A 26,406-nucleotide genomic window follows, 5' to 3' on the forward strand; every position below is an offset into this window, starting at 1 on the left:
TCATCCTGAAAAATCATGCTAGGGCTTATTTTCTGGTTAGGTCTTATTTTGGGGGAAACACGGTATAAAAGGATCTAGCTCCAAAAGTGTTACGAAGATTTAATGAGCTAACACACGCAGAAATGATACTCATAGCAGAGAGAATTATTATGATTACTATCATCTGTAAAATGGGCATAACGGCGACCCTACTGCAAAGAATTGTAAGCTCAGAACCGTGTCTGGCATGTGTAAAGTGCCATATAAGTGATTGACGGCTATCATTACCATCATCCCACCAGGCTGCCCCCCAGCTCATCTGAAAGATGTTTTAATGGAACCTTATCTTTTTTTTTGTTTTTTCCAAATCCGTTTCCTCGGCCTGGTCCGGTGGCCCTGAGGTGCTCACTACACCTCCGCACCGACATCCCTGGGCTGGGGATTCAGGCCCTTCTGGACCACAAGCTCCCATTGCTCCACCCACGGGCCTGGACCGCCCGCGGTATCCATGGAAACCCACCAGCCACGGCGGGGCGTGACGCCGTCGGGAAGGACAGGGGCCTCCGCCTATCGGGTCAAAGTCATCTCGGCGTGAAGCTACTGGTGCGTCCTTGCGGGAAGGCGGGAATACGGCCACAGACCGCGTAGGCTGTACCGTCTCTACCAATCAAGGGCCGACATGGCTGTGATGGACAGGCATAGAGGGACGAGGCCCCGAGTGCGGGCTTTCATCCAACCCGCGGGCCGCAGTCTCTGGGAAGGGCCAATGAGGAGGCAGCGGAGGTGGGGCGAAGAGGCCGGTTGCTCCGGAAGTGGAGGGAGGGGGTGAAAATGGCGCCCAGCTCGAAATCGGAGCGGAACAGCGGGGCCGGGAGCGGCGGGGGCGGCCCCGGGGGCGCCGGGGGAAAGCGGGCAGCGGGGCGGCGGCGGGAGCATGTCCTCAAGCAGCTGGAGCGGGTCAAGGTGAGGCCCGGAGTCCGGGAGGAGGGCGCCGCAGCGTGCGGAGAAGGGACGAAAGAGGCGGAGGGAGGGAGGGTGTTCGCGGGGTGAGGGGTTGGGGGCGGAGCCCCGGGGGAGGGGGCGCGGAAGGAGGGGGCTGGGCGGGGCCCCGGGAGAGGTCTTGGGTGGAGGGGTGTTGGGGCGAGGGCTTGGATGCAGGGGCTGGGGGCGGGACACCGGCGACGGGGCTGGGATGGAGGGGGCCTTAGAGGCCGCTGGAGGAGTAAGGAGAAAGGAGGCGATCCAGGGTCAGACTCATTTTTCAAAACCTTGCTCCTGTGGCCCCTGTGTTATGGAGCCTGCTCGCCCCCGTGGCAGAGCCCCTGCTACCGGCTTTGTGCTTCCTCCGCTGGTGTTCTCGCTGTTCGGCTCTAACCACACGGGAGCTGGGAGTTCCTGTACCTGCGTCTGCCTCCCCCATTAAATGGGAGGGAGCTTCCCGGAGAGGGCTGGGTCTTCCCCCTTAGACTGGGAGCCACCTGAGCAGGGTTCTTTCTCCCCCAATCAGACTAAACTCCCAGTGTGCGGGATCTCTTCCCCCATCAGTTTGGGAGCTTTGGGAGGGCAGAGAGATGTCAGGTCAGCAGCAATTGGGTCAGGACTGTGTCGCTGTGGTTAGGGAGTGCGCCTTCTCCATTAGGCTGGGAGCTCCGTGAGGACAGGGCTGTGTCTCCTTTTGACTGAGGCTCCTTGGGCAGGGACAGTCTCCGCCCTCAGCCTGGGAGCTCCTGGGCTGGGCTGTGGCTCCGCCCTTAGCTTGGAAGCTCCCTGGGCAGGGATTGTCAGCCTGGGCCTTGTTGACAGGGTTGTTCCATCAGACTGGAATCTCCTTGAGGGCTGTGCTGTCTCCCCCATCGACCAGGAAGCTCCCCAGACAGGGTTGTCTCTTTCCCATCAGACTGGACTCTCTTGAGGTCAGGACTGTGTATCACCCATCAGACTGGGTAGCAGGATCCAGGGTGCCCTGATCACTTAGCACCCTGCTTGTGCCTGCCTGTCCCCCCAAATCTTTCTTTGGTGAAGTTTTTGCGATGAGGGAGTCGGTTGGAAAGCGGCTAAGTTAATTGAGAAGAAGAGGGAATTGGGCAGGAGTAGGAAGGTCACTGGTCAGTCCCACCCTTCTGTCTGCCCCACCTTTGATTGGCCCCCAGCTGAGGCCCTGAAGGGCCTGAGCACCCTGAGTGTAGGTTAGTGGGTCAAGGACAGGTGAGTGCAGTTGGTCATGCCCACATCCCAGCCTCCTTAGTGATCAAGGACACTCACTGCTCATTGTGCCATCGGACAGCCTTCAGGAAGGCAGCCAGGTGGCCCAATGTGGCCAGTGGTGACTGGGGAATATTCTTGGGGGAGGTAATGCCAGTGCTGGTCTTCAGAGCCTGGGGGTACTTGGGCAAGAGGGACGCTGAGGCTGAAGAAGTGTGGGGCTGTGAGGGTGGTGTCGGTCCCTGGTGGAGAGGGAGGCTCAAGTGAGGTCCGGCCAATCCTCTCCCCCAGCTGGATCCCATCTTCCAGAGCTTGGACCACCTGTGACTGTTACGGTTGGCAGGGAGTGGGCCTGCGTAGGGTGCTGCTCTACCTTGGGTGAGGGGACTGGGGGGCTGCAGGTAGCCTCCACTTAATGGTGCCTCAAGAGACCTGGCTTCCCCTTCCCCAGATCAGTGGGCAGCTCTCCCCTCGCCTCTTCCGAAAGCTGCCGCCCAGGGTCTGCGTCTCCCTAAAGAACATTGTGGATGAGGACTTCCTCTATGCAGGGTGAGGCTAGGGCCTGGCAAGGGGGTGGCTGGGTGGGGGGGTGGGCTGGCCCTAACCTGGCCACTCTGCCCTTCACGCCCCCAGACACATCTTCCTGGGCTTTTCCAAGTGCGGCCGGTACGTTCTCTCCTACACCAGCAGCAGTGGGGACGACGACTTCTCTTTCTACATTTATCACCTGTACTGGTGGGAGTTCAACGTCCACAGCAAGCTCAAGCTGGTAGGGCCAGGCCCAGTGCCCAGCAGCGTGACCCCAGCAGGTCACGCCACCCCTCAACCCCAGTTTCTTTGTCCATAAAATAGGTAGTGTGCTCGTGGGGTCATGGTTAAGACTCCATGTTGGGTCGAACCACATAAAATTGCTGTTTTTAAAGTTGAAAATAGGTAAATAGCAGCAATTTCATGTGGTTCAACTTAGTATACACAGCTCGTAGAACCTCACAGGCTCAGACCGGGTGGCACCCGTTAGCTTTGTTATGACCAAGTGGGTTGCCACCCTGGCTTTAGCCCTGACCTTGAGTATTTGACCCCCACCTTCCCGACCCCAGGAGGTGAGTGCTCTTACCTCAGTTTACACAGGAGCGCAGAGAGGTGAATGTTTTTGGGGTGGATGGGGCTTGGAACCAGTACGTCTGGCTGAGTCCCCTCTGCTTGGGCAGGGCTCCCGTGGGCTGCGTATAGTCCTGGGACGGGCTTTCCTGTTTCCCCCACTTGTGAGGGGTACCTCCCCAGGCTGTCCTCAGGAAGGGTGCAGACAGGGCTGCTTGGGGCTCCCTGGCCTGAGACACCACCAGAGGGGTGCTTCTGTCAGCTCAGCCCAGCCCCAATTCCAGTCCAGCATTGTGTATGTAGCCTCAGGTGGGCGTCTGTGGGCCCTGGCCCGCGCTGACCCTGCACCAACCCGAACATGTGGCTCAGGTCCGGCAGGTGCGGCTCTTCCAGGACGAGGAGATCTATAGCGACCTGTACCTGACTGTGTGCGAGTGGCCCAGCGATGCCTCCAAGGTCATCGTCTTTGGCTTCAAGTGAGACTCAGGGATGGGGAGGCCACAGGTGGGCAGGGGAGGGCGCCAGGCCACGCAGCTGAGACTGTGCTGGCCCCTAGCACCCGGTCGGCCAATGGGATGCTCATGAACATGATGATGATGAGCGACGAGAACCACCGCGACATATACATCAGCACCGTGGCTGTGCCACCGCCGGGCCGCTGTGCCGCCTGCCGGGAAGCCAGTCGGGCCCACCCAGGTGAGGGGCTGGGGGGCCTTGGGACATGGGCTGCGTGGCTCCCTACGCCATGGTGGTGGCTGAGCCTATGGGCGTGTGTTGCTGTAGGTGACCCTAGTGCGCAGTGCCTGCGACACGGCTTCATGCTACATACCAAGTACCAGGTGGTGTACCCCTTCCCCACCTTCCAGCCCGCCTTCCAGCTCAAGAAGGACCAGGTGGTGCTGCTCAACACCAGCTACTCCCTGGTGGCCTGCGCCGTCTCGGTCCATTCAGCAGGTACGTCCCCGGCTCTGATGACAGTCACAGCATTTGCTGTAAACCCTGTGAGATTGATCCTGTCACTACCTCATGTGACAGAGGAGGAGACTGAGGCTCAGAGAGGTGCCGCATCCAAGGTCACACAGCCAGGAAGTAGGACTGCCGGGATCCAAACTCGGCCACGCCCCACGCCAGCACTGTCCAGTAGAACTTTCCTCGGGGCTGGGATGTTCCATATCTGTGTCCACTACAGCTGCCAGCACTAGCCACGTGAAAGTGGCTCATGTGACCAAAGAACTGAGTGTTTGACTTTAATTTTAGTTGTGTTTAAACAGTCCTATGTGGACAGCACAGCGCTGTCTCTCTTCAAAAAGAAAGATGTTAATGAAAAATTTTAAGGAGTGGTGAGTGGACAGATGGCCTTCTTACATCATTGGTAATTAGAGAAATATCAGTGAAAATCACAAGGTGATGTTTCTTAACAGAGTGGCAAACATGAGGAAGCTGGATAATGCCACAGACTGGTGGCAACATGCAGCCCTGGGGGCTTTCCCACGCTCCTAGGGCCAACAGTTGACCAAAGCCCAGCAGCCCTGTGCTTGTGCATGTCTGAGGCTGTGGTGGGGGGCGCTGGGGGCCACCTGGTGTCCATCCCTGGGGATCCAGGAGGCAGAACAGGGTGGGTACATCCCCTGGATCAGCAGACTCCGGGGAGCATGTCTCAAAGTCATGCGCAAATGCACAAGAAACAAGATCTATAACCAGATAACGCATAAATTACAAATGTTTCAATTTTGTAAGAATGCAGTCAAATAAAAAGATGCCCTATAACTATGTTAAAATATAAAATGGTTGCTCCTGGCGTAGAAGGGCAATGGGTATGAAGAGAGGACTAATTGTTCATAACAGAGCCCACAAACCAGCCAGGACCAGAGTGCCTTGTCCCTGGGTCCATGCGCAGCCTCCCACCGCTGCCCTGGCCACCTGTGCCCACGTCGGGGAGGCCCTACCCCCTGCCAGCCCAGCCTAGATGGAGTCGATGCCCCCCTGCCATCGTGGCCGTGGGTCCTGTTAGGAAAGTCCAGACAGGATTCAGCCACGTGCATACAGCCCAGGGCGGGGGCACTGTCATTGATGTCTAACTCTAAACACCAGAGGAGGGTGTTTACAAGGGGAATTTTGACTTTTCCATTTTCATCCCCTCACCCCTAGAAGTGCCACCACTCTGGTGGACAGGAGTGCGTTGGCAGACTCAAATCACCTCACAGTGTGACTTTGGACAAGCTTTTCTCTGAACTGGGAGGACACGCTCCCACCCCCCACCCCCATTTCCTTGTTGGGGGCCCAAAGGAAGCTGTACAGGCAGGGCCCAGGGCCCAGCCACGGTGGTGCTCAGTTCAGGGAGCGTGGTGGGGCTCTCCACGCTGAGCCCACATTCCCCAGAGGGGGGTGTGGTCCTAGTTAGACAGAGACATAGATGCAGGCCCGCTGTCGTTGGGGAGGACTCAGGCTGTGTAGTAAACTCTCAAAGTTCTGTGCCTTTTATTTGCTGTCACCATAGAAGATCAGCTCCCCAAAGGCAGGATTATCTGTCGTGTTCACGCCTGTCCTCAGTGAATGGCGTACAATAGATGGTCAAGGACAAGGTTTGAATGAATGTGTATTTATGCGCGTGAGTGCGTGTGTGTGTGTGTGTGTGTGTGTGTAAGGACAAGGCCTTTTTCTCTTCTGGGTGTTTCATACTGTTCACTTAGCATAGGATTCTTAGCAGATGAACCCCCCAGGGTGGGAGAGCATCCTGAACTTCAGCTCATTTATTGACATCCCCCCACACCCAGCACCTCCATCTCTTTTTATGTTCCAGGCGATAGCAACTTCTGCCAAATCCTGTATGACCACACCACCTACCCCCCAGCCCCTCCTAGCCCCCCTGGGCCCCAGAGCCCAGAGGTGCCCCCTGCCCGGCCCAGCCTCTGCCCCGAGACAGCCCCAGCCCGGCCCTCTGGGGCCCCTGAGCCCTCGCCCGCCATCGCCAAAGCCAAGGAGTTTGTGGCTGACATCTTCCGCAGGGCCAAAGAGGCCAAGGGTGGGACCTTGGAGGAAGCCCGGCCACCCCCCTACCCGGGGCCCTCGGGCAGCTGTTGCCGCCCGTCCTCTGAGCCCCTACCCCCAGGTGGGGAGGTGGTGCCCCGGGACAGCCCCCCTGCAGTGGAGGTGCCGGCCCCCGAGCCTGGCTATGTCAACTACACCAAGCTGTATTACGTGCTGGGGTCCGGTGAAGGGACGGAGCCAGAGGATGGTGAGCAGGGAGCCCACCCAGCAGGCAGGGCCCTGGGCATGGGAGGCAGGCCTGGAGGGGGCCTCAGGCCTCCTGCTGCCCCTACCCCCACTTCCTGCCCCCTCAGAGTTCGAGGATGACAAGATCTCCCTGTCCTTTGTGGTGACTGATCTCCGTGGCCGCAGTCTGCGGCCCATGAGGGAGCGGGCCGCTGTCCAGGTTGGTGCCGGTGGCAGCAGGCAGTCCAGGGGGCAGCCCCAGGGAGCCTGCTGGGGTGGCGGTTGGCACAGTCCTTCCCCTGCCCCTCCGCCTCCTGCCCACAGGGCCAGTACCTGACGGTGGAGCAGCTCACATTGGACTTCGAGTATGTCATCAATGAGGTCATCCGCCACGATGCCACCTGGGGCCACCAGTTCTGTTCCTTCAGCGACTATGACATCGTCATCCTAGAGGTGGGCCCAGGGGTGGGACAAGGCAGGCCCAGGGCCTATCTGTCCTGGGAGGAGGTCACCTCAAAGCTGCCCCCATCTACCACTCGTCCCTCAGGTATGTCCGGAGACCAACCAGGTCCTCATCAACATCGGCCTGCTGCTGCTGGCGTTCCCGTCCCCAACCGAGGAGGGCCAGCTCCGGTGAGTGGCCAGGGGTCCTGCCCTCACCTCACACCCTTCAGAGAGGGAGAGGGGATGTGTGAAGACTCCCCCTGCCCCCAAAACCTGGAGCAGGCACTCTGTTAACTGCTCTAAAGACAGCAGGCCTGTGGGGCAGTCTGGGTCCCAGCTCAGGGATGTAGTGGTCCTATCCCGTTTCTCCTCTGCAGACCAAAGACCTATCACACCAGCCTCAAGGTGGCATGGGACCTCAACACAGGCGTCTTTGTGACAGTCAGTGTGGGTGATCTCACTGAGGTCAAAGGGCAGACCAGGTGAGGCTGGGCTGGGGCTGGGACGGGCTGGGAGCTGGGGCGAGTGGCCAGAGCAATGAGAGCCTGCACTCTTTTGCCCTCAGTGGCAGTGTCTGGAGCTCGTACCGCAAGAGCTGTGTGGACATGGTCATGAAATGGCTGGTACCTGAGAGCAGCGGCCGCTACGTCAACAGAATGACTAACGAAGCACTGCACAAAGGTGGGCCCCGTGACCCAGTGACAGAAGGACAGAAGTCCTTCTCCTAGTGCTAGGCCAGGCCCCGGGGCAGGCGCTGACTCCTGTGTTACTGCATAGAGGGGCACTCTGGCCATTGGGGTGAGGGGAGGGCAGCCCAGCCAGGCCCGCCCCAGGAGCCAGCTAGGAAAGGGCCTGGCAGGTGTGGGACTTGGGGATCCCCAGCCAGTCGCTCATTCATTCAGCAGACATTTCTTGGGTGGCTGCACGTGGGAGGCAGAGAATCCAGCAGGGTCCCTGCCTTCCAGAACCTTCTGGGCCCAAATCAGGTCTGGGAAAGAGACAGGCCCCTCCCACAGCCTGGGCCTGCTGAGACTCCATGTTCTGTCGCGACCCTTCCCTGTAGGATGCTCACTGAAAGTTCTGGCAGACAGCGAGCGATACACGTGGATTGTGCTGTGAGGGCCTGGCCGGCCTGGACACTGACTCCAACTACCTCTGTGGCCTGGGAGTTGGCCACCTTCCTGGCAGCCTCTTCCTGGCTGGCCGGCCGCCCAATGACCGACCACCACTAGTGTTAGGCTGTGGGAAGGAGGCGGGCGGGGCAGCCCCTGGTGACCTGAGTCTGGACGCTTCTTATTTATGCCTATTTAAGTTGGGAAGGGGCAGAGGGAGGGAGCCCCCTGTTCCACCTGCCTTCACCTTGTGCTAGGCACAGGGCATGGGCCCTTGCTCTTTGCATATTTGCTCCTTTCCCAGGCTACAGGTGTGGACATTGCCCCCCTGGGGGACCGAATGGACCCCGATTCCCCCCAGTCTCCCCATCTGAGGTGGCAAACATCGTGGCCATTCTCCTGCTCCCATTATTCCTCTTCATGTAATAAATGTTTTATTTCTGAGCCTCACGGAGTTTCCTTTACTGTACTTGGGGCAGCTGGAGCCCCAAGGCCCTTGAGTCAGCAGTAGCCAAATATCACAGCAGAATTTATTGTTTTAAGAAAGACTACAAAAAGGTAGAAAACGGCTCGGCACACTAGACTACCGCACGCGGGGACACTTTCACCGCTGGGAGGGGAGGCCCAAGGACGTGGAGGGGAGTGGGAGGGCCACCCCAAAAGCCTGCAGCACGCGGAGCACACAAAATAGTGATTTTTATACAATAGGTCAGGTTTTTTTTCTTTTTTTTTTTTCCTTTTTGCCATAAACATCTATCTCACAGGTTGAAACACTGAGAAAACCAGAACAGATAAGGCCATGATGGTTGGAAAAAAACCCAACAAGTTACCGACTCCGCTCAGGCGGCACTCACGAATCACACAATAGTCATGGGGGTGGGGGGGCGCACAGCACGGAGAAGCACAGAGGTTCCATTACAAACCAGTGGCGGGAGGGGGGCTCAGGGGTCTTGGATCTGAGTGATTGGAGCCCCACTGCCGGCAGCAGGCCCCTGTGGGCTCCAGCACCCGGCCCAGCCCGCTGCTCTTTGGAAGCTGGAGGCAGTGCCCCCTGCCACCCTCCCTTCAAAGCCAAGCAGCTCCGGGAAGTACCCCCTCTAGCGCTGCGGGGCAAGGGAGGGCCTAGCTCTGGAAAAGATGCGACACCCACGACTTTAATTGCACTTATACCAGGGGTGGGGCGGTGAGGTTGTTGGGGGAGGGGTCCCAGGGCTACTGCTGACAGTGGGGGGGTCCCTAGGTGATGCCCACCTGGGCCCACCCGGGGCTCAGGGCTGGGCCCAGGACAGGCTGTGCAAAGCCAGCGAGCTGAATAAGTTAACAGTTCCGCAGGGAAGGGGGCCTGCCTGCCTGCCCCCTAGGGGTGGCGGGACGGCGGGTTGGGGGAGGGAGAGGCTGCGGCCTTCGGGGCCAAGGGGCCAGCTGGCTGCCCCAAGAGGCACCTGGGCACAGCGGCGGGTTCCTTAAGGCACGTCTTTTGTGTCAGAGTTTGCAGCTGCGGCTTCGCCCGGCCCTGTGATTGTGCCGGCCCCATCAGGGGCAGGGATCCCCCTTGCATTCTGTCTCAGAGGGCCCCTTCTGGACCTGGCCAAGTCTGGAGGGCGGACAGCGAAGCCACAGAAGCTGTGAAGGACCCTGGCGTGGACGGGGACAGGGGCGGGGGCAGGCGGGCGGGAAGGGGCAGGTCGCTGGCTTAGCTGGAGGGCAGCGCCTGTACGAAGAGGCCGCGCGCGTCCGTCCGCGCCAGCTTGGCCGGCGGCTCCAGGGCTTCGGGACCAAGAGCAGGCGACTCGCCGCCAGCAGCCAGAGAGATGTCCTGCGGCAGCTCGTCCTCGCTCTCCTCCTCTTCTTCCTCCTCCTCGTCTGGGGCACAAGGACCAGGCCCGGCTCAGAGCAGGGCGGGGTACCACCAGCCCCCTGCCAGCGCCTCCACCCTAGCGCCCCCACCCCGGTCCGCCTCCTCCCCGACTCGGGCCCTGGACAGGGGCACGCCTCGCCTACCTTTGTCTGGGTCCAGGGGGTTCAGCGAGGTGGTCAGGTTGGCGAACTGAAGATGGGGAAAGAAGGGGTAAGGGTTTCGCCAAGGGGCGCCCCGCCCGCACCCTCAGCGCCCCGCTGTGCGCACCTCGCCCATAACAGCGATGGGGGTCTCGCCCTTGGCCTGGGCCACGCGGTGCTCGATCAGGTAGTACATGTACTCATCGTAGAGCAGCCGGATGAGGTGGAAGGAGCCGAAACTGGCCGCGCTGCGCAGGGTCAGGTCCCTTATCACCATGGAGCTGGGGACCGTGGCACAGAGAAGTCCTTTAGGCCTGACCCCACCCCTCGCACCCCATCTTTCCGCCTCAATACCTCCAGGATCGGGCAAGCCTAGCTACTTTCCCCTAACACCCCCGGCCCGGAACTGGTTTCCCTGGGGCGTGCACCAGTGAGAACGGAGGACCCTCACCCCGCCTACCGCCAATAGGACCTCCGCCTTCATAAAAGGGCATCAGAGCCCCCCCATAGAGGCGGAGCCTCCTCTGGGTCCAGCCTCTCCAAGGAGGCGGGGCCTTCTCCCGCCCCACCCTCTCCAAGGAGGCGGGGCCTTCTCCCATCCCTCTCCGAGGAGGCGGGGCCTTCTCTGGTCTCTGTTTGACCTGAACCTTCTCTGGGTCCCGCCCCGGGAGGAGGGGCCTCCAGCCCCGCCCCTTCCTGGTCGGATCCAACCCAACCGGTGCGCACCTGTAGAAGGACCACTTGAGGAGGAAGAGCTTGGCAGCCTTGGGGAAGCCGGCGCTGCCCTGGTAGGGCTTGAGCACCTGGCTCACGACGCCATCCAGCCAGGCTGCCCACTGCTCCAGTGAGTTCTGCTGCTGCAGCGTCACCTTGAAGTCCTGCTCCAGCCGCTGCACCACGCGGTCCTCGCAGCGGCACACCCACGAGGCCTGCTCCTGGGGTACAGCGGGCGCAACCCCTTGGCTCAGCAACCGCCCAGGGCCCGCCCTGACCTGCACTCACCTGCTCCGCCCCACCCCGCGCTCACCTGTACGTTGGCGAAGTCCACGCGGTTGAGGTCACTCAGCATCTGGTTGATTTGTGCCGTGTTCTGCAGCACAGCGCGCGCAGCCTGCGCCAAGTGATTGAGCGACGTGTAACGCCGCAGAGTCTGCGCGAAGGCGCCGGCGGCTGCCACCTGCGGGGAGGAGGGGGTCTTGTGGCTTCCGCGGAATCCACACCGGCTGTCCCCTGCCCCACCCACTACAATCTCTTTGAGCCTATTTCTTTTTTCTAAAAAGGAAGAAGGGTGTACCACGTTGCTTTTGTTGGAAGATCAAGGGGTCTGGATTTTCAAACATGTCTGACCAGCATTATTATTTTTATGAAAGGACACAACAGAAAATTTCGCATGGGCACTGCCCAGAAAGGTCACTGCTTCAATAAATTTTTGTTCCATTTTGTTTCCATTATTATTCCCATTAATGTCAGCTCCACGAGGGTGGGAGTTTTGTTTATCTTATCTTGGTCGTTGCTGTGCTGCCAGCCCTCAGAGCCATGCTGGGCACACAGTAGGTGCTCAATAAATACATGTTGAATAAATGAATATATAAATCTTGTCAGTTCTGAAGGGCTTCCCCCTGAATACAACTTATACTCTCTCCACAGGCCCCGCTGTGTCCAGCACACTCAGGTGATTCTTCAGACATTCAGTTCTGTTTAGCTGTCATATTAGCATTTTAAGGACTACAAAAACTCTCTTTTTTCTTTTTTCCCAAGAGTAAGCACATCCCTTCTAATTCCTCATATTAAAGTAGTTAGTGAATGTGCAGCACTGATGAAGAGAGCTATTGATTCCTTATAAGCGTTGCTAGTTTTTTTGAGATTTTACCTATTTCTGAACACCTAAAGCACTTTCTCTCGAGGTTGTCTGAAGAGAACTTCAAACTTGCAGTTGGTTTTTATTTTTTTAATATGCTGTATTGTGTACAAAAAAACTACAAAGGGATTGTGTTTCGGAAGTGGGCAACTGAGGAGGCTGGTTTGTCAAGACAACGCCCAAAGCTCGCTCCCAGGAGACAGGCATTGGGACAAATCTTACTGCCTCTATTGAGCAGAGGTACCGAGGCCTGCAGCCATCAGCCCCACAGCCCAGAGGGAGGAGCCGAGCTGAGCCCAGGCTGGCCCCGCACACCCTCACCTTCACCCTCAGCATCTCCTCTGGGATGTTCACCATGGCATGGGTAAGCCAGCTCTCCAGGCTCTTGGCAAAGTTCCGGATTGCTTGGGTCAAGGCACCTGTGGGTGGCAGTGGGGGCTGAGCAGGACTGAGGGTTGGGGGGCGGGACACGGGGTTGAGGGGGCAGCAGCAGTGCACTCACTGGGGATGGGCCGCAGCACGTCGGGGATAAGGATCTCCACCAGGCCCTGGTACAGCACGTTGTCACAGTGCTTGGTCCACTGCAGCACAGGCTCAAATTTGGACAGCAGCACCAGGCTGGCCTTGGGCAGGCGCTTCTCAGCCTCATCGTGCCTGTGGGCACCCCCCACCCAGGGATCAGGCAGGGGCTCCCAGCCTCCCGCCGACCCTTGAAGTCAGGCTGACATAGGCACCAGTGCCACCACGTCAGGTGGGGTCTTACACTCTGCAATACTGTGACACAGGCACCCACCCTCCCCACCGTAGGGAGAAGACGACGGTACAGCATACCATCGCATGCACGCATCATCAGACCCATGCGCATGCACACTCCAGAGTACGAGTCAGAAGGCCATGTCTCCCCACCAAATGCAGGGGCCAGGCAGGTGCCCCCTTGTCCTGCATGATGCCCAAGGTCCGGCCACCCCAGCCCTACGTGCTGACTCAATGTGCCCCGCTTCCGCCCCTTCAGGGACTCACACAGCCAGTGGTGGCGCGTCACTGGGCTGGCTGAGGTTGTACCTCCAGAACGTTTTCCATAGCGTCTCTACCAGTGTGAACTGCAGGTTCACCATGACATCAACGATGGCCTATTGGGGAGGTCAGATGCTCAGGGAAGCTGGGTGGTAGGTAGTATGGCCCTTCTTCTCCCGTGCCCGCTTGCCCAGCTGCCCTACCTCACAGTGTTCCCGGTACAGGACCTGGAAAGCCTTGATGTCCCCGGGCTCGATGCCCTCAGGCAGCACTTTGCCCTGGAGGTCAAGCTCTGAGAAGTCAGGTAGGCTCCTTGAGGCATCTGGGGGCAGGAGGGGACACCATAAGGCCCTACGTCCCCATCTGCCTGTCCCCTTGGAGTTTCATCCTAGGATCCTATTAAGTGGTCACCAATTTCCTACCATGCAAGGGTCCCCCTTGTGCAGTGGGGGATGAAAGGCTCAGGGAGGGCAAGTGAAACGTCTGGGGATGACAGACCCTGCCCTGGGCCCCGGCCCATAGGCCAGGGGGTCTCACCCAGGAACTGCTGGTACTGCTGGACCTGGGCGCTGATGTCTGACAGCCCGGTAGCCTGCTGCGGCCCCACGGCCACACCGTTGGTCATGCCCTCCATCTTCTGGATGGGCTTGAGCCTGGGGGAGAAGGGGCGGGTGGGGTGGTTGGGTGGGGGTCGGCCGCATGCCCTGCCCCACCTGCCAGCGCAGGGGCCAGCCCTCTTACCTCTGCTTTTGGGAGAAGGGCTGGCCGCGCATGGCCATGTGCTGCTGGTCCTCCATCAGCCGCAGCAGGGGAGAGCTGGCCTTGATGCGTAGGCCGTAGTAGTGGTACTTGGAATTGCCCCTGGAGGGAGGTAGAGGGGAGGGTTGGGCTGGGGTGCCACTGGTCATCCATTGCGAGCGTCACATCACACCCGCCTCCTTGCTACTTAGGGGCCAAATAGAGCCCTCTGGGGGGAAACCCGCATTCCACAGAGCTGGGGGTGCTGTGCTGGGAAAACATAGGGGCTATGGGTGCCAGGAGAGGCCCCCACATGCCAACTGAGCTCTGTGATGACAAGGCCAGCATCTTTGCGGCATGCCTGCCCCATGCCAAGGTCAACTCCCAATCCTGGCACGGGGAAGGCGTGCAGCAAACAGTTGTTGACTGCTAGTCATAGGAATGTGCCAGGCGCTGTTCTGAGCTCTGAGCACATGAATCCATGTGCTCCTCATCTCTACCCTTTCGAAGGGTCCTCCCACCATCCTTGATGGACAGATGAGGAAACGGGTCATAGAGAGATGTGGTATTTTGCCCAAGATGATTCCTAAACTAGAAACTGGAACAAGAGGCTCAGGGAGATCTAGGGATTGCAAAGGAGAGGCAGGGAAGGGTGGGTTTGTCGGATGGCTCCCTGTTCCTTCCTGCATGAATTCACTGACTCACGGGCCTTGATTAAGCACTGACTATGCGCAGCCTCTGTATTTGCAAGGTACGTAGCTTTCAACATGGGAAGACAGATCAGAAAACAAGGGAATGAAGTAACATTAGAGGCATGTTGGATGACAGGAAGTGCTGAGGAGAAAAAGTAAGCGGGGAGCGGGGGGTGGAAAAGGGAAGGGTGGAGAGCGTCAGAAAGGCAGTTTTAGTTAATCGGGCCAGGGGACATTTGAGTAAGGAGGTGGGGAAAATCACACAAGGTAGAAGGTACAGTGGTGAAAAGGCCCTGAGGTGGGAAGTTGTGAAGAGGCCAGGAGGGGAGTGAGCGAGGGCATGAAAATCTGGATAACTTGGGGTGGGGTGGGCCTTGTGTCTGTTGGGGGTGGGTAGCCCCACCTGGTGCCCAGACGGCGGGTGCGCAAGCCCATGAAGACGGAGCGGATGAGTTTGCCAAAGGAGGCGGCGTTGACGGGCTCCAGCTTCTGCTCCTGGCAGTGTAGCAGGTAGTGGCAGTAGAGGGTGCTCCGCGGCAGGCTCACGCCCTCGGCCGTCTCGTAGTTGTCTAGGAGCCACTGGACCTGGGGCCGGAGTGGAGATGGAAAAGTGCTAAGAATCACATTAGTTTCTCAAGTGCAGTAGTCCCCGCCTTATCTGCGGTTTCACTTTCTGGGGTCTGTTACCCGAGGTCAACGACGGTCACAAAAATATCAGATTTCCCCAACCATCAACACTGTCTACTCCTGACATCCAATCATCAACATTGTCATGGCTCAAGGATCCAGAATCACCCAAAGCAGATAGTTCTCCTAACACTGTGTCACAATGTATATGTCATTCACCTCACTTCATCGCATCACCAAGCCACTGTATCATCTCATCATCACAAGGGTGAATGCAGTACAATAAGATATTTTGAGTGAAAGACCATTCACATAACATTTACTACAGTATGTTATAATTTTCTATTTCATGATGTTGTTAATCTCTTACTGTGTCTAGTTTATAAATTAAACACTATCACAGATATGTATGTATAGGAAAAAACACAGTGTACGTGGTTCAGCACCATCTGCAGTTCCAGGCATCCACTGGGGGTCTGCACAGGGAAGTAGCCCCTGCAGATAAGGGGAGGCTGCTGTACTCATTGCTAAGTGCTCTCTCTACCTGTTTCCAATTGTGATCCTGACAACCATGCTGTCGGGCATATCATATCACAATGACCCACGGGAACTAAATCCCATGGAACTCTCTAGAACTGCACTGTCCAATAGAGTTGCTGCCAGCCACATACAGCTTTTTAAATACAAATTTAATTTACGCTGAGTAGAAAAGCAAGTGTCAAAAGGTCACAGGGAGTAATACTCCAGTCATAGAACATTCTTGAAATAACTATATTATAAAAATGGGGAACACATTTGTGGTTGCAGGGGGTTGGGATGTGGGAGGGAGAAGGTAGGGTAACTCTAAGGGGCTAGCGGGAAGGACACCTTTGTGTACTGGAATGGTTCTGCATCTTGACTGGTCAGAAGCAGCCCCCCACATTACACCAGTGCTCGCTGCTTGGTTGGATACTATACGACAGTTATATCAAAATGTAACTAGCAGGGTAACCTGCGGAAAGGGTCCACGGGGATCTCTCTCTATTATTTTTGCAGCTTCCTATAAATCTACAGTTATATCAAAATAGTTTAAAAAAAAGCAACTCAACTCAGTTCCTTAGTGACCCCCACATTTCCAGTGCTTGATAGCCACATATGGCCAGAGGCCTCTGTATGGAACATCACAGAGAGAACATATCTATCACCCGAGAACGTTCTATCAGACAGCACTATTCTAGCGAAGTATGTTTGCAAACTGCGGGTGAGGACTCATTAGTGAGTCATGAAATCAGTTAGGTGGGTCACAGCAGCATTAAAAAAAAAAAAAACTAGGCTAGAAGCCTTGCTAACTGGGTTCATAAGGGAGGTCCTGCCTTCTGAGAAAGCATCCACCTTGGTTATGTGGTCCACAATGGGTCATCACGAGAGAGGGAAGTAGTTAAAAATGTGCGGAAGCCATCACTCCAGACCCCAAGCTCTGAGAGGACCGGGACTACCCTGGGACTACCAGGCCCTGCCCCACCCACAGTCACAGAGCTGGTGAGGGGCCCAGGTGAGGGTGGGATCCAGGGCTGCCCGGGTGACTGTTCCCAGTGACCTCTGGGCAGAGGGGCGGAACCCACCGCCTTCCAGATGAACAAAGAACCTTGCTCAGGGCAGCTCCCCCCACAGTGGAGCCTCCCCTCACTATCTCTCTGCTATCATCAATTATAATCATAGTAGGTGACATTTCTTGGGGTACCACTCTAAGAGCTTCATGCATACTAGCTGAGGCCCAGAGAAGCTGAATAACTTATCTGAGGCCACACAGTGAGGAGTCGATCCCAGGCCATCTTCATTCGAGCACTCTGGTGCCAGGCTACCTAGGCTCCTGCTAATAGTAGACTGCAACCACTGCCCTCCGCCCCCCGCCTCTGCCCAGGGCCCCCCAACCCCCTGCCTCCGCTGGGGCCAGTGTTGGTACTTACCGTGGCTGGTGAGGCACGGGTGGTGTGGGAGTAAGACTGACTGGCACTGCCCAGCATGTAGCCACCTTGGATCACGTAGGTGCCTGCTCCACTGCCGCTGCCACTGCTGCCACCACCACCGCCCCCACCGCCATTGCCACTGCCACCACTGCCGCCGCTGCTGCTGTTGCTGGCCCCTCCCCCGCTGCTGGTGGGGCTGGCGACAACCTGGCTGCCGGACACGTACATGGACACAGAGCCACTGCTGGCCACTGCCTGGGAGGTGGCGGGTGTGCTGACCTGGGCAGCCGTGCCCGCCGCCTCGTAGTAGCTGGTGCCCGCGGTCTGCGTGTACAGTGGCGTCTCAGGGTAGGAGTAGGTGCTGGAGCGGCTGAGAAAGAAGCAGAGGGAGGGAGTCAGGAGCAGGAGCTGAGTGACGAGGGGCATGACGGAGGGGGTCCTGCACGGGGTGCTCCCAGAATGGGAGCAGGAAGCCATAGCCCCATATATTGGACCAGGTACCACCCCCAGTACTTGAGGGGCAATTTTTCATTGAATCCTCAAAGCAGTCTGACATGAGAGTCCCCACCTCATATGTGAGGAAGCTGAGACAGAAAGATTAGGTGACTTGAAACAGGCCACACACTTCAATCAATCAAAAAAAAAAAAAAAAATTGAGTGCTTACTGTATGCTGGGCACTGTTCTAGGTACTGCAGGCCCAACATGGGTAAGACACGAAAGGCCCCACCTCAGAAGTTAATGTTCTAGTGGGGGGAGCTGGACGAGAAGCCAAGAGCAAAGGTAAATCGAGGGCACAGTGGAACGTGGCACATGCCTTGGAGGGAAACGGTGGGAAGAAGGTTGCTCTACTTCTAAATGCCATGGCCACACTGAGGGGGCCGATCCAGGACGGCTGGCAGGCGCAGATGCGTTTTCTTTGCCTCCAGCACCTATCCCGCCCTGGAGAGTTCTCTAGCTGTCCCAGGACCTGCCTCAGGTGACATGGGCTCAAAGTTGCAAATTGTAGCTAGAGAGTAAAAACGACTGGGGGTTCATCTTTAGGGGGCTATTAAGTAAAAGATGATGGAATTCTACACAGGAGTGAGAAGGGAAGGGAGGAAAAGGAAGGTCCCATGGTCTTGTCAAAGAACAACCTTCAGAACATTCCATTAGGTGAACAGAAGAGGAGGGAAGGGTGCAGATGGTGTGTTGGGAAGAGAGCGGAGACTAAGCCGAATTTCCCACCTATGTCTAACATCTGTCTGCCGTCATGGGGGTGAGAAGGGGTGGGTGGAGGCACCTCTCTTGCTGCCTTACTAGACATCATTGGACATAGTTTTGATTTTTGAGCCCTCTCAACATATTAGTAACTAAAAATAACATTAATTTTACAAATCCAGGAAGGTAGCAAGGCCGGTCCAGGTCAGCCTGGCTCAGAAGGTGCTAGTGGAGCTATCACCTAAAGGAAAAGGAAGCAGGGAAGGGAGCCTTGCAGGGCTCTGGGGCAGCAAGGAGAGGGAGTGGAGGTGGGGAGAGTGGTGAGAGGTGTGGTCACTTGAGGTGAATGGCCCTGCCCTCAGACACCTGCATGCAGATCTTGATCATTGCGCCCCAATCCACATCTGCCACACAAGTGACAGAGAACGTATGACCTGAGCTGGCACCAGCAAGTGCCCACCCCCTCCAGTGGCAGCCTAGCCCACTTCCCCACACGTAGCACTTGCTCAAAAACATGTTGTTCCAGCAGCTATTTGCTGAATGACTCACTGAATGAACGAATGTGTGTGTCTCTGGTTGTGGCCTGGACAGGGCCAGGGAGGGAGGTGAAGGGGCTGGGGCTTTGGCCAGGGCAGGGATCAAAGCCAGACAAGGGCTAGGAATCCAGTAACAATCCACTGCAAGGGAAAGACAGAATATACAGTGCTCCAAGAACTTCACATAGCAGAAAAACCTGATGGTAATGATGGACCACATGGGATCACACATACTATAACCACGGAGGGAGAAATTCAAACAGAAGCAAGGGACAGATACTACCAAGAGAGGCAGAGGGAGCCACCCCGGGACCCCAAAGCCTGGGCTCATGACTCAGCTCTGATGCTAACATCCCAGAGACCCTCGGGGACCAGTGTCCTCTGCAATGGTCTCTGTGGTCCCTGCCACCTCTGGTTAAATGCATGGCTAACAGCCTGGCAGCACTGGAAATAAATGGACAGAACTGTGAGCTAGCTGGATGCCATGGGCCATGACTCAGGTGCCAGAGCCACATCCCCCACCATCATGACCCAGAGGCTGAGTTGAGCACGGTCCATGAGCTGATCTGCTCCAGTATCACAGCCACAGGGACAAGTGACAGGGATGTAAAAAAAAAAAAGAAAAATCAGACAAATGCAAAGAAAACCAAATGAAACTTCCAAAAACGGAAGCAACAATAAAGCTGGGGCTAGGGCAGGCCTGGGGCATGGCGTCTGCCTGATGTAACATGTGTTAATGCGGTGCCATGCACAGTCCCAGGAGTGGAAGTCGCCTACGTGTCACCCAGGTAAAGTCCAGCTCCATCATTCATGCTGCGTCTGCACAGTGGAGTATTACGCAGCAGAGAAACAGGGTGAGCAGGACCCACACGCACAATTAGGTGACGAGTATCGATGTACACAATCGGGGGAAGAAATAAGGGGCAGAACGCACTGTCTGTTTCTGAACAAAGAAAGGGGGTAGTTTCTGTCCCCTCTGGGGCAGGGTGGAGAGTCAGAAGTGAAGGCCATTTCTTTTTCACTGTTTAACATTCCCTGTTACTTAGAAATTTTTAACTTATAAAATTTTTAATTAATTAATTAATTTAATTTTTGCTAAAATCTAGGCCTGTCTGACCCACAAGGTCCTCCCTGCTTCACCTCTGCCTGGCTGGCTGCCCTTGGGGAGCAGCTACCACCTGTCACTTGGTCTGCTGGGACTGGGGCCTCTAGTCCTAGGGGCTGCTGAGCAGACCTGTGACCCTCCTCCCATCCCCTCCCCAGCCGTCCCCCCCACCCCAACTCACATGGCACTGGCCGTGTAGCTGGCATCCCCACCCTCCACATACTGCACTTGGCTGGAGTACACATGTGGAACGGGCACCTGCTGCAGCTGCTGCACCTGGCGTGGGAGGAAGGGCATGCAGAGGGTCAGAGGTGGGCCAGCTCCTCTGTTTTTGCCTCTAAAGGGCTGGCAGACGCCCAGCCTCGCCAAGACAGCTGGCTCTGGGCTGGAAGGCTGCACTTCTGGGCTCTCTGAACACACTGTGAACCGGCCGGGTGTCAGAGGCTCAGGGCCCGTGGCCTCGGCCAGGGCTGGGAATCAAGCAGAACTGTGTCAGAAGCCAGGACTTTGTTTGGGCTGGGGACAGGGTGGGCCTTCCAGCCAGTGAGGCGGGAAGAGGGTCCCCAGAGAGGGTCCTACTGTGGGTGTGAAAGTTGGACCCCAGGGGCAGAGCCAAGCACTGGGACAAGGCTGTCACTAAAGCCGGAGCCTGGAACTACAGACAGGGATTCGAGTGGAGTCTGCATCAGGGACGGAACCGTCTGCAGGAGCGGGGCCTGGTAACCCTGCACAGGATTTAGGAGCGGAGCCAGGGGTCTGGGATGGATCTCAGTTTATGCGACGGAACCTGGAACTACCCACAGGAGGTTAGGGGAGGGGCCTACATTCCCCATCCCCACCCCCCACCCAGGTCTGTAGGGGCGGAGCCTGGGACCTGAAACCTACTTGTGTGTGTGTGTGGGGGGGGGGGAATCAGAGACGGGTCCCCAGATGGGCCAGGCGGAGGTGTGGTCTCCAGGGCCTGTGGGGCCGGGCGCGGGCCGGGGCCAGCGGATCCCGCCCCCGCCCGCCCCTTGCCCCCCACCCGTGTATCCGCCACCTACTTTGAGGGCCGTGGCGGCCGTGCCGAACACTAGCACCTGGGGAACTCTCTGGATCCTGACCCTCTGGTCGGGGCTGGCTCGGGCCGGGAGCCCGGGCAGTGGCTCGAAGACCACTTTCTGCTGTGGCAGGAGCAGGTGCGGGGGCAGCACGCCCACCAGCTCCACCCACTGCTCTGTGCCCGGTTCGTAATGGGGCGGCTGCGGCTCGGGGCTGCCTAGCTGCAGGGCCTCGCCGCTGCATGCGGACGGGAGCGGCGGCAGCTCCGGGGCCAGCGCGCCTGGCCTGGGCCCGGGCGTGGGCGGCCGGGGAGGCGGCGGCTCCGGCGGCGGCGTGGGCCGGGGCTCTTGCTGCTCTGCCTTCCTAGCGGGAAACTGACTGCCTGAGCTCTGGAGGACAAACAGAGACACTGGGGGGTCACCGGGGTCGGCCACGGGCGGGGCTCCAGGCCTCCGCCGCCCACCAGGCTGCTGGGCTCACACAGCAACCCGACCAGAAGATCCCCGCCCCGTGTCTCAGGGAGAGGAGACTCCAGATCTCTCTTGGCAAAACGTGGGCCCTGAACTGCCAGGTGCTGGAGAAGGGGAGGCCCACAGCCAAAGGTGGATCCCGCTGCAGGGCTGGGCCCTTGAGGACCCCCGGGGGTGGCTTCATTCCCTCCCTGTGGCCTGAGGGGCCTGCTTCCCTCCCCAACCCAGCCCAGACCCAATTTGCCCAGAGCTAGGTGGGCCCAGAGGTAGGAAGGGGAGACACACACCTCTTGAGCCACGTGGACTGGCTGGAGCCCCTGCACCGTGAGCTGCTGCACAGGGCTGGCTTTGGGTGCCGGTGGAGTGGCCTGGACCACAGACCTCTGGGAAGGGAAAAGGGAGTCAGACCATGGTAATCCTGGCAGCAAACATGTCCCTAAGCACTCACCCCCTGTCCACATGCACTCATGTAAGCCTGGAAGTAGCCTGATAAGAAAGAGGCCACCTCCAGCTTTTTGCTGCCCGCCCTGCACCATGTGCTTTCCAGGTTCATTACTACGTTAACTCTGGGCACCCAGTTACTGGTGTGGAACCCAAGCTCAGCAAAGCAAAGCTGAGGGGAAGTGGAAGAATTGAGAGTTGCATTGGGGACTGACTGAGGGGGTCCCTGCTCTCCACCCCTACTCCCTATAGGCTTATCCCGCACCCCCATGTCCACAGTTCCAATTGTCCTCACTTCCATGCTATGGTGGGGATTTGGGTATCACCCTCAGGACACAGTGAGGTACAGAAGATGGGGGTGCAGTACTGAGTGGTGGAATATAGACTCCAACTCAGGTCTAGAGGTTCAGAGGGGCTGTGGTACCAGGCAGGAGACTGCGAACTCTTCAGGATGCGGTATCTGCTTTCCTCCAGGAAGAGGATCTATGGCTTTCATCTGGTTTTCTGAAGGGTTGGGAACCCCCCAACTTCAGTGGTAACAACCAGAGGGCAGACAACTCTCGCCTCTTAACCTGCTCTGGCTGCCATGGCTGGTGGCTCAAAGTGCTGCCTCCTCCAGAAGGCTGGGACCTCTTCCTGAGCCCCTTAGGGGTGAGTCAGGACTTGGCCTTGGGCTTCCTCCAGGCAAATGGGCCCAAAGGGGCCAAGGCTGTTTCTTGAAGCTGTTCAGTGGAACCTCCCACGAGACCACATTTCATCCTCACAGCAGCCTCAGCCACCCTGCCCCCAGGCCCCAGGGCAGAAGCCATATTTAGAGGAGGACGCTGGGTCTGGAGAGACGCAGAAGTGCTTGCCAAAGGCCCAGGTGGCAAGGCCTCCACCTGCCCGCTCTTACAGGCCTTCCCCACTGTAGCTCCCATGGACAGCCTAGCAGGCTGCAGAGGCCGCCTGGCCAGGACCCTTCACCCCAGCTGCTGCCCGCCTTGGCTTGGCACCTCTTGGGTGACGGGGACACTCTGCTGGACGCCGTGGACCTGCAGCTGCTGTGGCACTGCGGGGGCCCCAGCTGTCTTGTTGGAGCTGCTGTTGGCCTGCACCGGTGACCGCTACAAGGAAAGACAGGGAGTGTTGTCTGGGGCACCTAGAACCTGACAAAATCCTTCTCAGGAGGAGGGCTGTCCCCAAGAGCTGTTGGGGAAGGCAGCAACCCATGGGGGCAGGTACCAACCACCTAAGCTAGTAACCAGCTACATCCCGTGCACCCAAATGCCTAGTCCTGGCCACAAGCCCTGGCCAACCCCAGGCAAGGCTAGGGGTTCAAGCCCAGAGCTGCTAGTGAGGGAACCCATCTTCCCCAGTGAGGATGGCCAGACTCCAGTGTTAGTTCAGGGGCTACCTACTATCTCCATAAGTGGAGGGGCTGTAGCCCTGAGGTGAGGAAGCATAGGTAAGGGGTTCCCTAATTTCCAGATGTGCTGAGGCACAGACAGCAACGGACATGCCCACAGCCACACAGCTATGAGTAGTGTCACTAGGCATTGTCCCCAGGCAGGATGGCTACAGAGCCCCTATGAGCTCTCGGACATGCTGGTATTATTAGCTGTTTTACGCGTAGAAAACTCTAGGTGCAGAAGTCTCCAAGGGCCTGCCCACAGTCCCTCAGGAGTAAATGGCTGAGCTGGGGGGGGGTCTGACCCCAAGTTCCTAATGCCAACTTCCATGCTTCCCGCCACCCATGGCCTCCTTGCCCCCAACACTCTTAAAGATGTTTGGGGGGGTCCCCAGATTCCACCCTGTGGAGGAACCTCTACCCACCCTGCAAAGGGAAGAAGGATCCACTTTGTGTCCTGGGAGATACACCTGAGCTTGAGCTGTAAGACCTATCTCAACGCAGAGGGGTCGGGTGGGGGGGTGGGGGGGAGTTGCTCCTCCTCCCAGAAACAGCAGTCAGGAATCAGGCAGCTAAGCCACCCTGTCCGGGATCAGTAAGGGCATCAAGGCTGAGAGGAGAGGGCTGGAGGATTCTGGAACTTGGGGCTGTGGGGGGCATGACAGGGAGCCCCAAGTATACTATGGGAGTACATGGCCAACCTGGGGAGAGAGGAGCACGGAGCGGGCTGACAGGGCCACCACCTACCTCAGGGGGTGAGTGCACCTGCTGGGTGCCATGCACGGGCAGGGAGACCTGGCTGCCCTTGCCACCTGGGGCTGTGCTCTGTACCACCAGCCGCTGCGTAGGGAGAGCCTGGAGCCAGAAGGGAGAAGGACCACAGTTCACTGATGACAGGTGGTATGGAGTTAATGAGCATTAACGAGCATCTGTGCTGAGCCAGGAGACAGCCTAGTGTTGCACCCTATAAGCTCACGGACTCGCCTCAAAAGCCCCGATGCAGCACTGTTGTTACCCCCACTTAACAGAAGGTGACAGTGAGGCTCAGGCAGCCAACACGCTTGCCTGAGGTCCTGGCATCGGTAAACAGCAGAGCCAGGGTTTGTGTCCAGGGAGCCTCACCCTTGAATGTGATGGGACTTAGTCCTGGTCTGTGCTGAGCCTGGCACCCCACCTGCAGCCTCCTGGGGGATAGAGAACTCACAGTCCCTGTGTTGGCTATGGGCTCTCAGCGCCTAATCAGCCTTGGGTTCTCTGCTTGGGGACACCAGGCTGGACCTGCAAGCCACCTTCCTTACTGCCAATCCTTAATTCTGTTAAGTCTCCTCCTTCCCCGATGGGCCCAGACAGTCTCACCTGCTGAAGGCAGTGGGTGGGGCAGCCCCTGGATGGGGCCTGTGTCCCGCAGCTGGTGAGGGCAGACCCCTGAAGGCTATAGGGGGTTGGTTCTGCCCCCTAGGGTGGCTGTGAGGGCCGAGGCCAGGTATGGCAGCCTTACCTGCTGGGGCACGGGGATGTTGGTGAGCTGGAGGGGTGACACATGGCCCGGTTTTGCCTGCACGCTTGTCTGGACCAGCAGTCGCTGCGGGGGCAAGGAAGAAGGCCCTGAGCTGTGCTGGCTTCCCCCAGAAGGCCCGGCCTGGCGGGCAGAGGGGCAGCTGAAGTGAACATCTTGATAAGGACAGGTGAGCAGATGGCTCTGGCAGCGGGGTGAGGAGGGGAGGCCAGGTACCCACAGCCACAGCCCTCACTGCCCCCTCATATGCCCTACCCACTGCCCTGGGGAAGGGGTGTGTCCTACCTGCTGGGTGCCTTGCACCTGCTGAACCACCTGAGTGGGGACTCCGGTCTGGCTGGCTGTGGAGCCTGGACTGGCCTCCGACACAGTCTCACTGGCCCGCATGGCACCTTCTGGGAGAAGGGGTCACGGGGTCAACCCTGCCTCTGCCCCCACCCCCACCCTGAGCCTGAGCCCATCAGGAGGGGATGCTGAAGCCTGAAGCCAACCCAACCCCTGAGGGTGCCAGCCCTGCCGCTGCCCATTGGGGTAGAGTGAGGGCCAGGAGGACCCTTAACATCCAGAAGCAGCCCCACCCCCACCCCCGTCCTTCTCATCCCAAAAGGGGTGATTGGGGAGCCATGATGCAGTGAAGGCTCAGCATTGCTGGACCCTCTTTTTCCAACAGACAGGACTTGTGGACAGACAGTGACTGGCCCCTACCCTGGGGTCCCAGCAGCCCAGAAGGACCAAGACACTGGGGTCCCCTTCCCCAAGATGACCCCTGGCTTCCCAGGAATAGAAGCTGGTCAGAGGAGTGGCCTCAGAAGGCCTTGCTGGCTGGTGGCTAAGCGTCGCCACCCTCTCCACGGTCCTAGCCTCTCTGTCCTCAGTGGGGTGGGGTAGGTGGATACTCACGCCGAAGGGCAGCTGAGAAGAGGCAATCGTAGAACATGGTGCCCACCTCACCAGGCCCCCGCCCCAGCACCCAGGGGAGCCTGCGTGGTGCTCCTGGCCCACCTCTTCGGGAGCAGCAGGGTGCGAGGGCGGCTTTCTGCCCACAGCCTTGAGGAGCTAATCCCCGGGTGGATGCAGAGCACCCAGCTGCCCTCTGGGAATAAACATTCCCCTCCCAGCAGGAGCAGCCTGAATGGGGCCTTCCCATAGCTGGGGCTATAATATGGGGTCAGGAGGGAGGCTGGTACCCAGAGATGCTATCTGGCGGGTGAAGCTTGAGTTTCATGCACATCTCACTGAGCGATTAACAGGAGCTGGGCCGTGGGGGTGCAGGAGGTAGTGTCCCTGAGAGACGCTGGCCGGGAGACCCTCACCCCAGCCAGGACCGTGTGCATCCCACCCACTCATGTGGCCTGGTGTGCTCCCAGCAGTCCCAGAGGCTGGGGTGGGGGTGGAGGCACACGTGTGCCTGCCCTCTCTCCAACATATTGCCACAAGGAGCCCGGGTTCCAGCCCCACTTTCTGGGGCTCCTGGCAAGAATGGGGGGGCGGTGGACAAGGAGGACTAGGATTAACTATAGTGCTTCCAGTGCCCCAGGAGCTGTGGTAGGGTCTTCTTGGGCACCTGGAGATGAATAAAACTTTAATTGCCTGCCACCCTGATTTCAGATAAGACAGCAGAGACAAGAAAGGAAGTGACTTGCCCAAGGTCACCTGGTTGGGAACAGGCAGGCCAGGACACAGGCCGATGTCTGTGCCCACATGAACCTCACACCATGCATGGAACCCAGAGTCGCAGGTTATGCCTGGGCTAAGGCCCCAAGGGCAGCGGTGTGCAGATTCAGCTAT

At 58.2% G+C, this 26,406-nt stretch overlaps 2 protein-coding genes across 8 annotated transcripts in view; one reads left to right on the top strand and one right to left on the bottom strand.

Annotated features, from left to right (window-relative positions):
- The first annotated feature begins 784 nt into the window (after window positions 1-784).
- DCAF15 (DDB1 and CUL4 associated factor 15) lies at window positions 785-8,498 on the top strand. Of its 2 annotated transcripts, XM_019746138.2 has the most exons (13): window positions 785-942; window positions 2,633-2,730; window positions 2,815-2,950; window positions 3,649-3,755; window positions 3,836-3,975; window positions 4,063-4,233; window positions 6,080-6,514; window positions 6,621-6,712; window positions 6,817-6,945; window positions 7,040-7,125; window positions 7,314-7,418; window positions 7,502-7,617; window positions 8,000-8,498. In XM_019746138.2, the coding sequence occupies exons 1-13, from the start codon at window positions 811-813 to the stop codon at window positions 8,053-8,055; spliced, it is 1,803 nt and encodes a 600-aa protein (XP_019601697.1). In that variant the 5' UTR covers window positions 785-810; the 3' UTR covers window positions 8,056-8,498. The 2 variants fall into 2 exon arrangements, with proteins under 2 accessions (XP_019601697.1, XP_074194189.1); XM_074338088.1 differs by lacking the exon at window positions 6,080-6,514.
- Window positions 8,499-8,566: 68 nt separating this feature from the next.
- RFX1 (regulatory factor X1) overlaps window positions 8,567-26,406 on the bottom strand; it is a 31,263-nt gene continuing 13,423 nt past the window's right edge. For 3 of the 6 annotated variants that reach the window (XM_074338083.2, XM_074338081.2, XM_074338082.2), the window contains exons 3-22: window positions 24,904-25,013; window positions 24,601-24,684; window positions 23,850-23,957; window positions 22,708-22,818; window positions 21,559-21,654; window positions 20,804-21,190; window positions 19,942-20,036; window positions 16,922-17,291; window positions 14,752-14,933; window positions 13,660-13,779; window positions 13,456-13,571; window positions 13,122-13,240; window positions 12,925-13,034; window positions 12,407-12,558; window positions 12,226-12,323; window positions 11,074-11,223; window positions 10,773-10,981; window positions 10,174-10,327; window positions 10,050-10,095; window positions 8,567-9,911 (exon numbers count right to left, since the gene is read on the bottom strand). In XM_074338083.2, the coding sequence (XP_074194184.1) occupies window positions 9,742-9,911; window positions 10,050-10,095; window positions 10,174-10,327; window positions 10,773-10,981; window positions 11,074-11,223; window positions 12,226-12,323; window positions 12,407-12,558; window positions 12,925-13,034; window positions 13,122-13,240; window positions 13,456-13,571; window positions 13,660-13,779; window positions 14,752-14,933; window positions 16,922-17,291; window positions 19,942-20,036; window positions 20,804-21,190; window positions 21,559-21,654; window positions 22,708-22,818; window positions 23,850-23,957; window positions 24,601-24,684; window positions 24,904-25,013 (2,987 nt within the window). In that variant the 3' untranslated portion in view covers window positions 8,567-9,741. The remainder of the gene's footprint in view (window positions 9,912-10,049; window positions 10,096-10,173; window positions 10,328-10,772; window positions 10,982-11,073; window positions 11,224-12,225; window positions 12,324-12,406; window positions 12,559-12,924; window positions 13,035-13,121; window positions 13,241-13,455; window positions 13,572-13,659; window positions 13,780-14,751; window positions 14,934-16,921; window positions 17,292-19,941; window positions 20,037-20,803; window positions 21,191-21,558; window positions 21,655-22,707; window positions 22,819-23,849; window positions 23,958-24,600; window positions 24,685-24,903; window positions 25,014-26,406) is intronic. The other 3 variants (XM_074338084.2, XM_074338085.2, XM_074338086.2) reach the window with 3 other exon arrangements.

Source organism: Rhinolophus sinicus, chromosome 15 (assembly GCF_057876585.1).
Source record: "Rhinolophus sinicus isolate RSI-liver-muscle chromosome 15, RSI-T2T, whole genome shotgun sequence".
NCBI classification, from domain to species: domain Eukaryota; kingdom Metazoa; phylum Chordata; class Mammalia; order Chiroptera; family Rhinolophidae; genus Rhinolophus; species Rhinolophus sinicus.

Excerpts from the sequence above, each read along its gene's own strand:
- DCAF15 (XM_019746138.2), top strand. The coding sequence starts at position 811 with ATGGCGCCCAGCTCGAAATCGGAGCGGAACAGCGGGGCCGGGAGCGGC. Across the intron at positions 2,951-3,648 it reads TCCACAGCAAGCTCAAGCTG|GTCCGGCAGGTGCGGCTCTT; the intron begins GTAGGGCCAGGC and ends CATGTGGCTCAG. Across the intron at positions 7,126-7,313 it reads ACCGAGGAGGGCCAGCTCCG|ACCAAAGACCTATCACACCA; the intron begins GTGAGTGGCCAG and ends TCTCCTCTGCAG.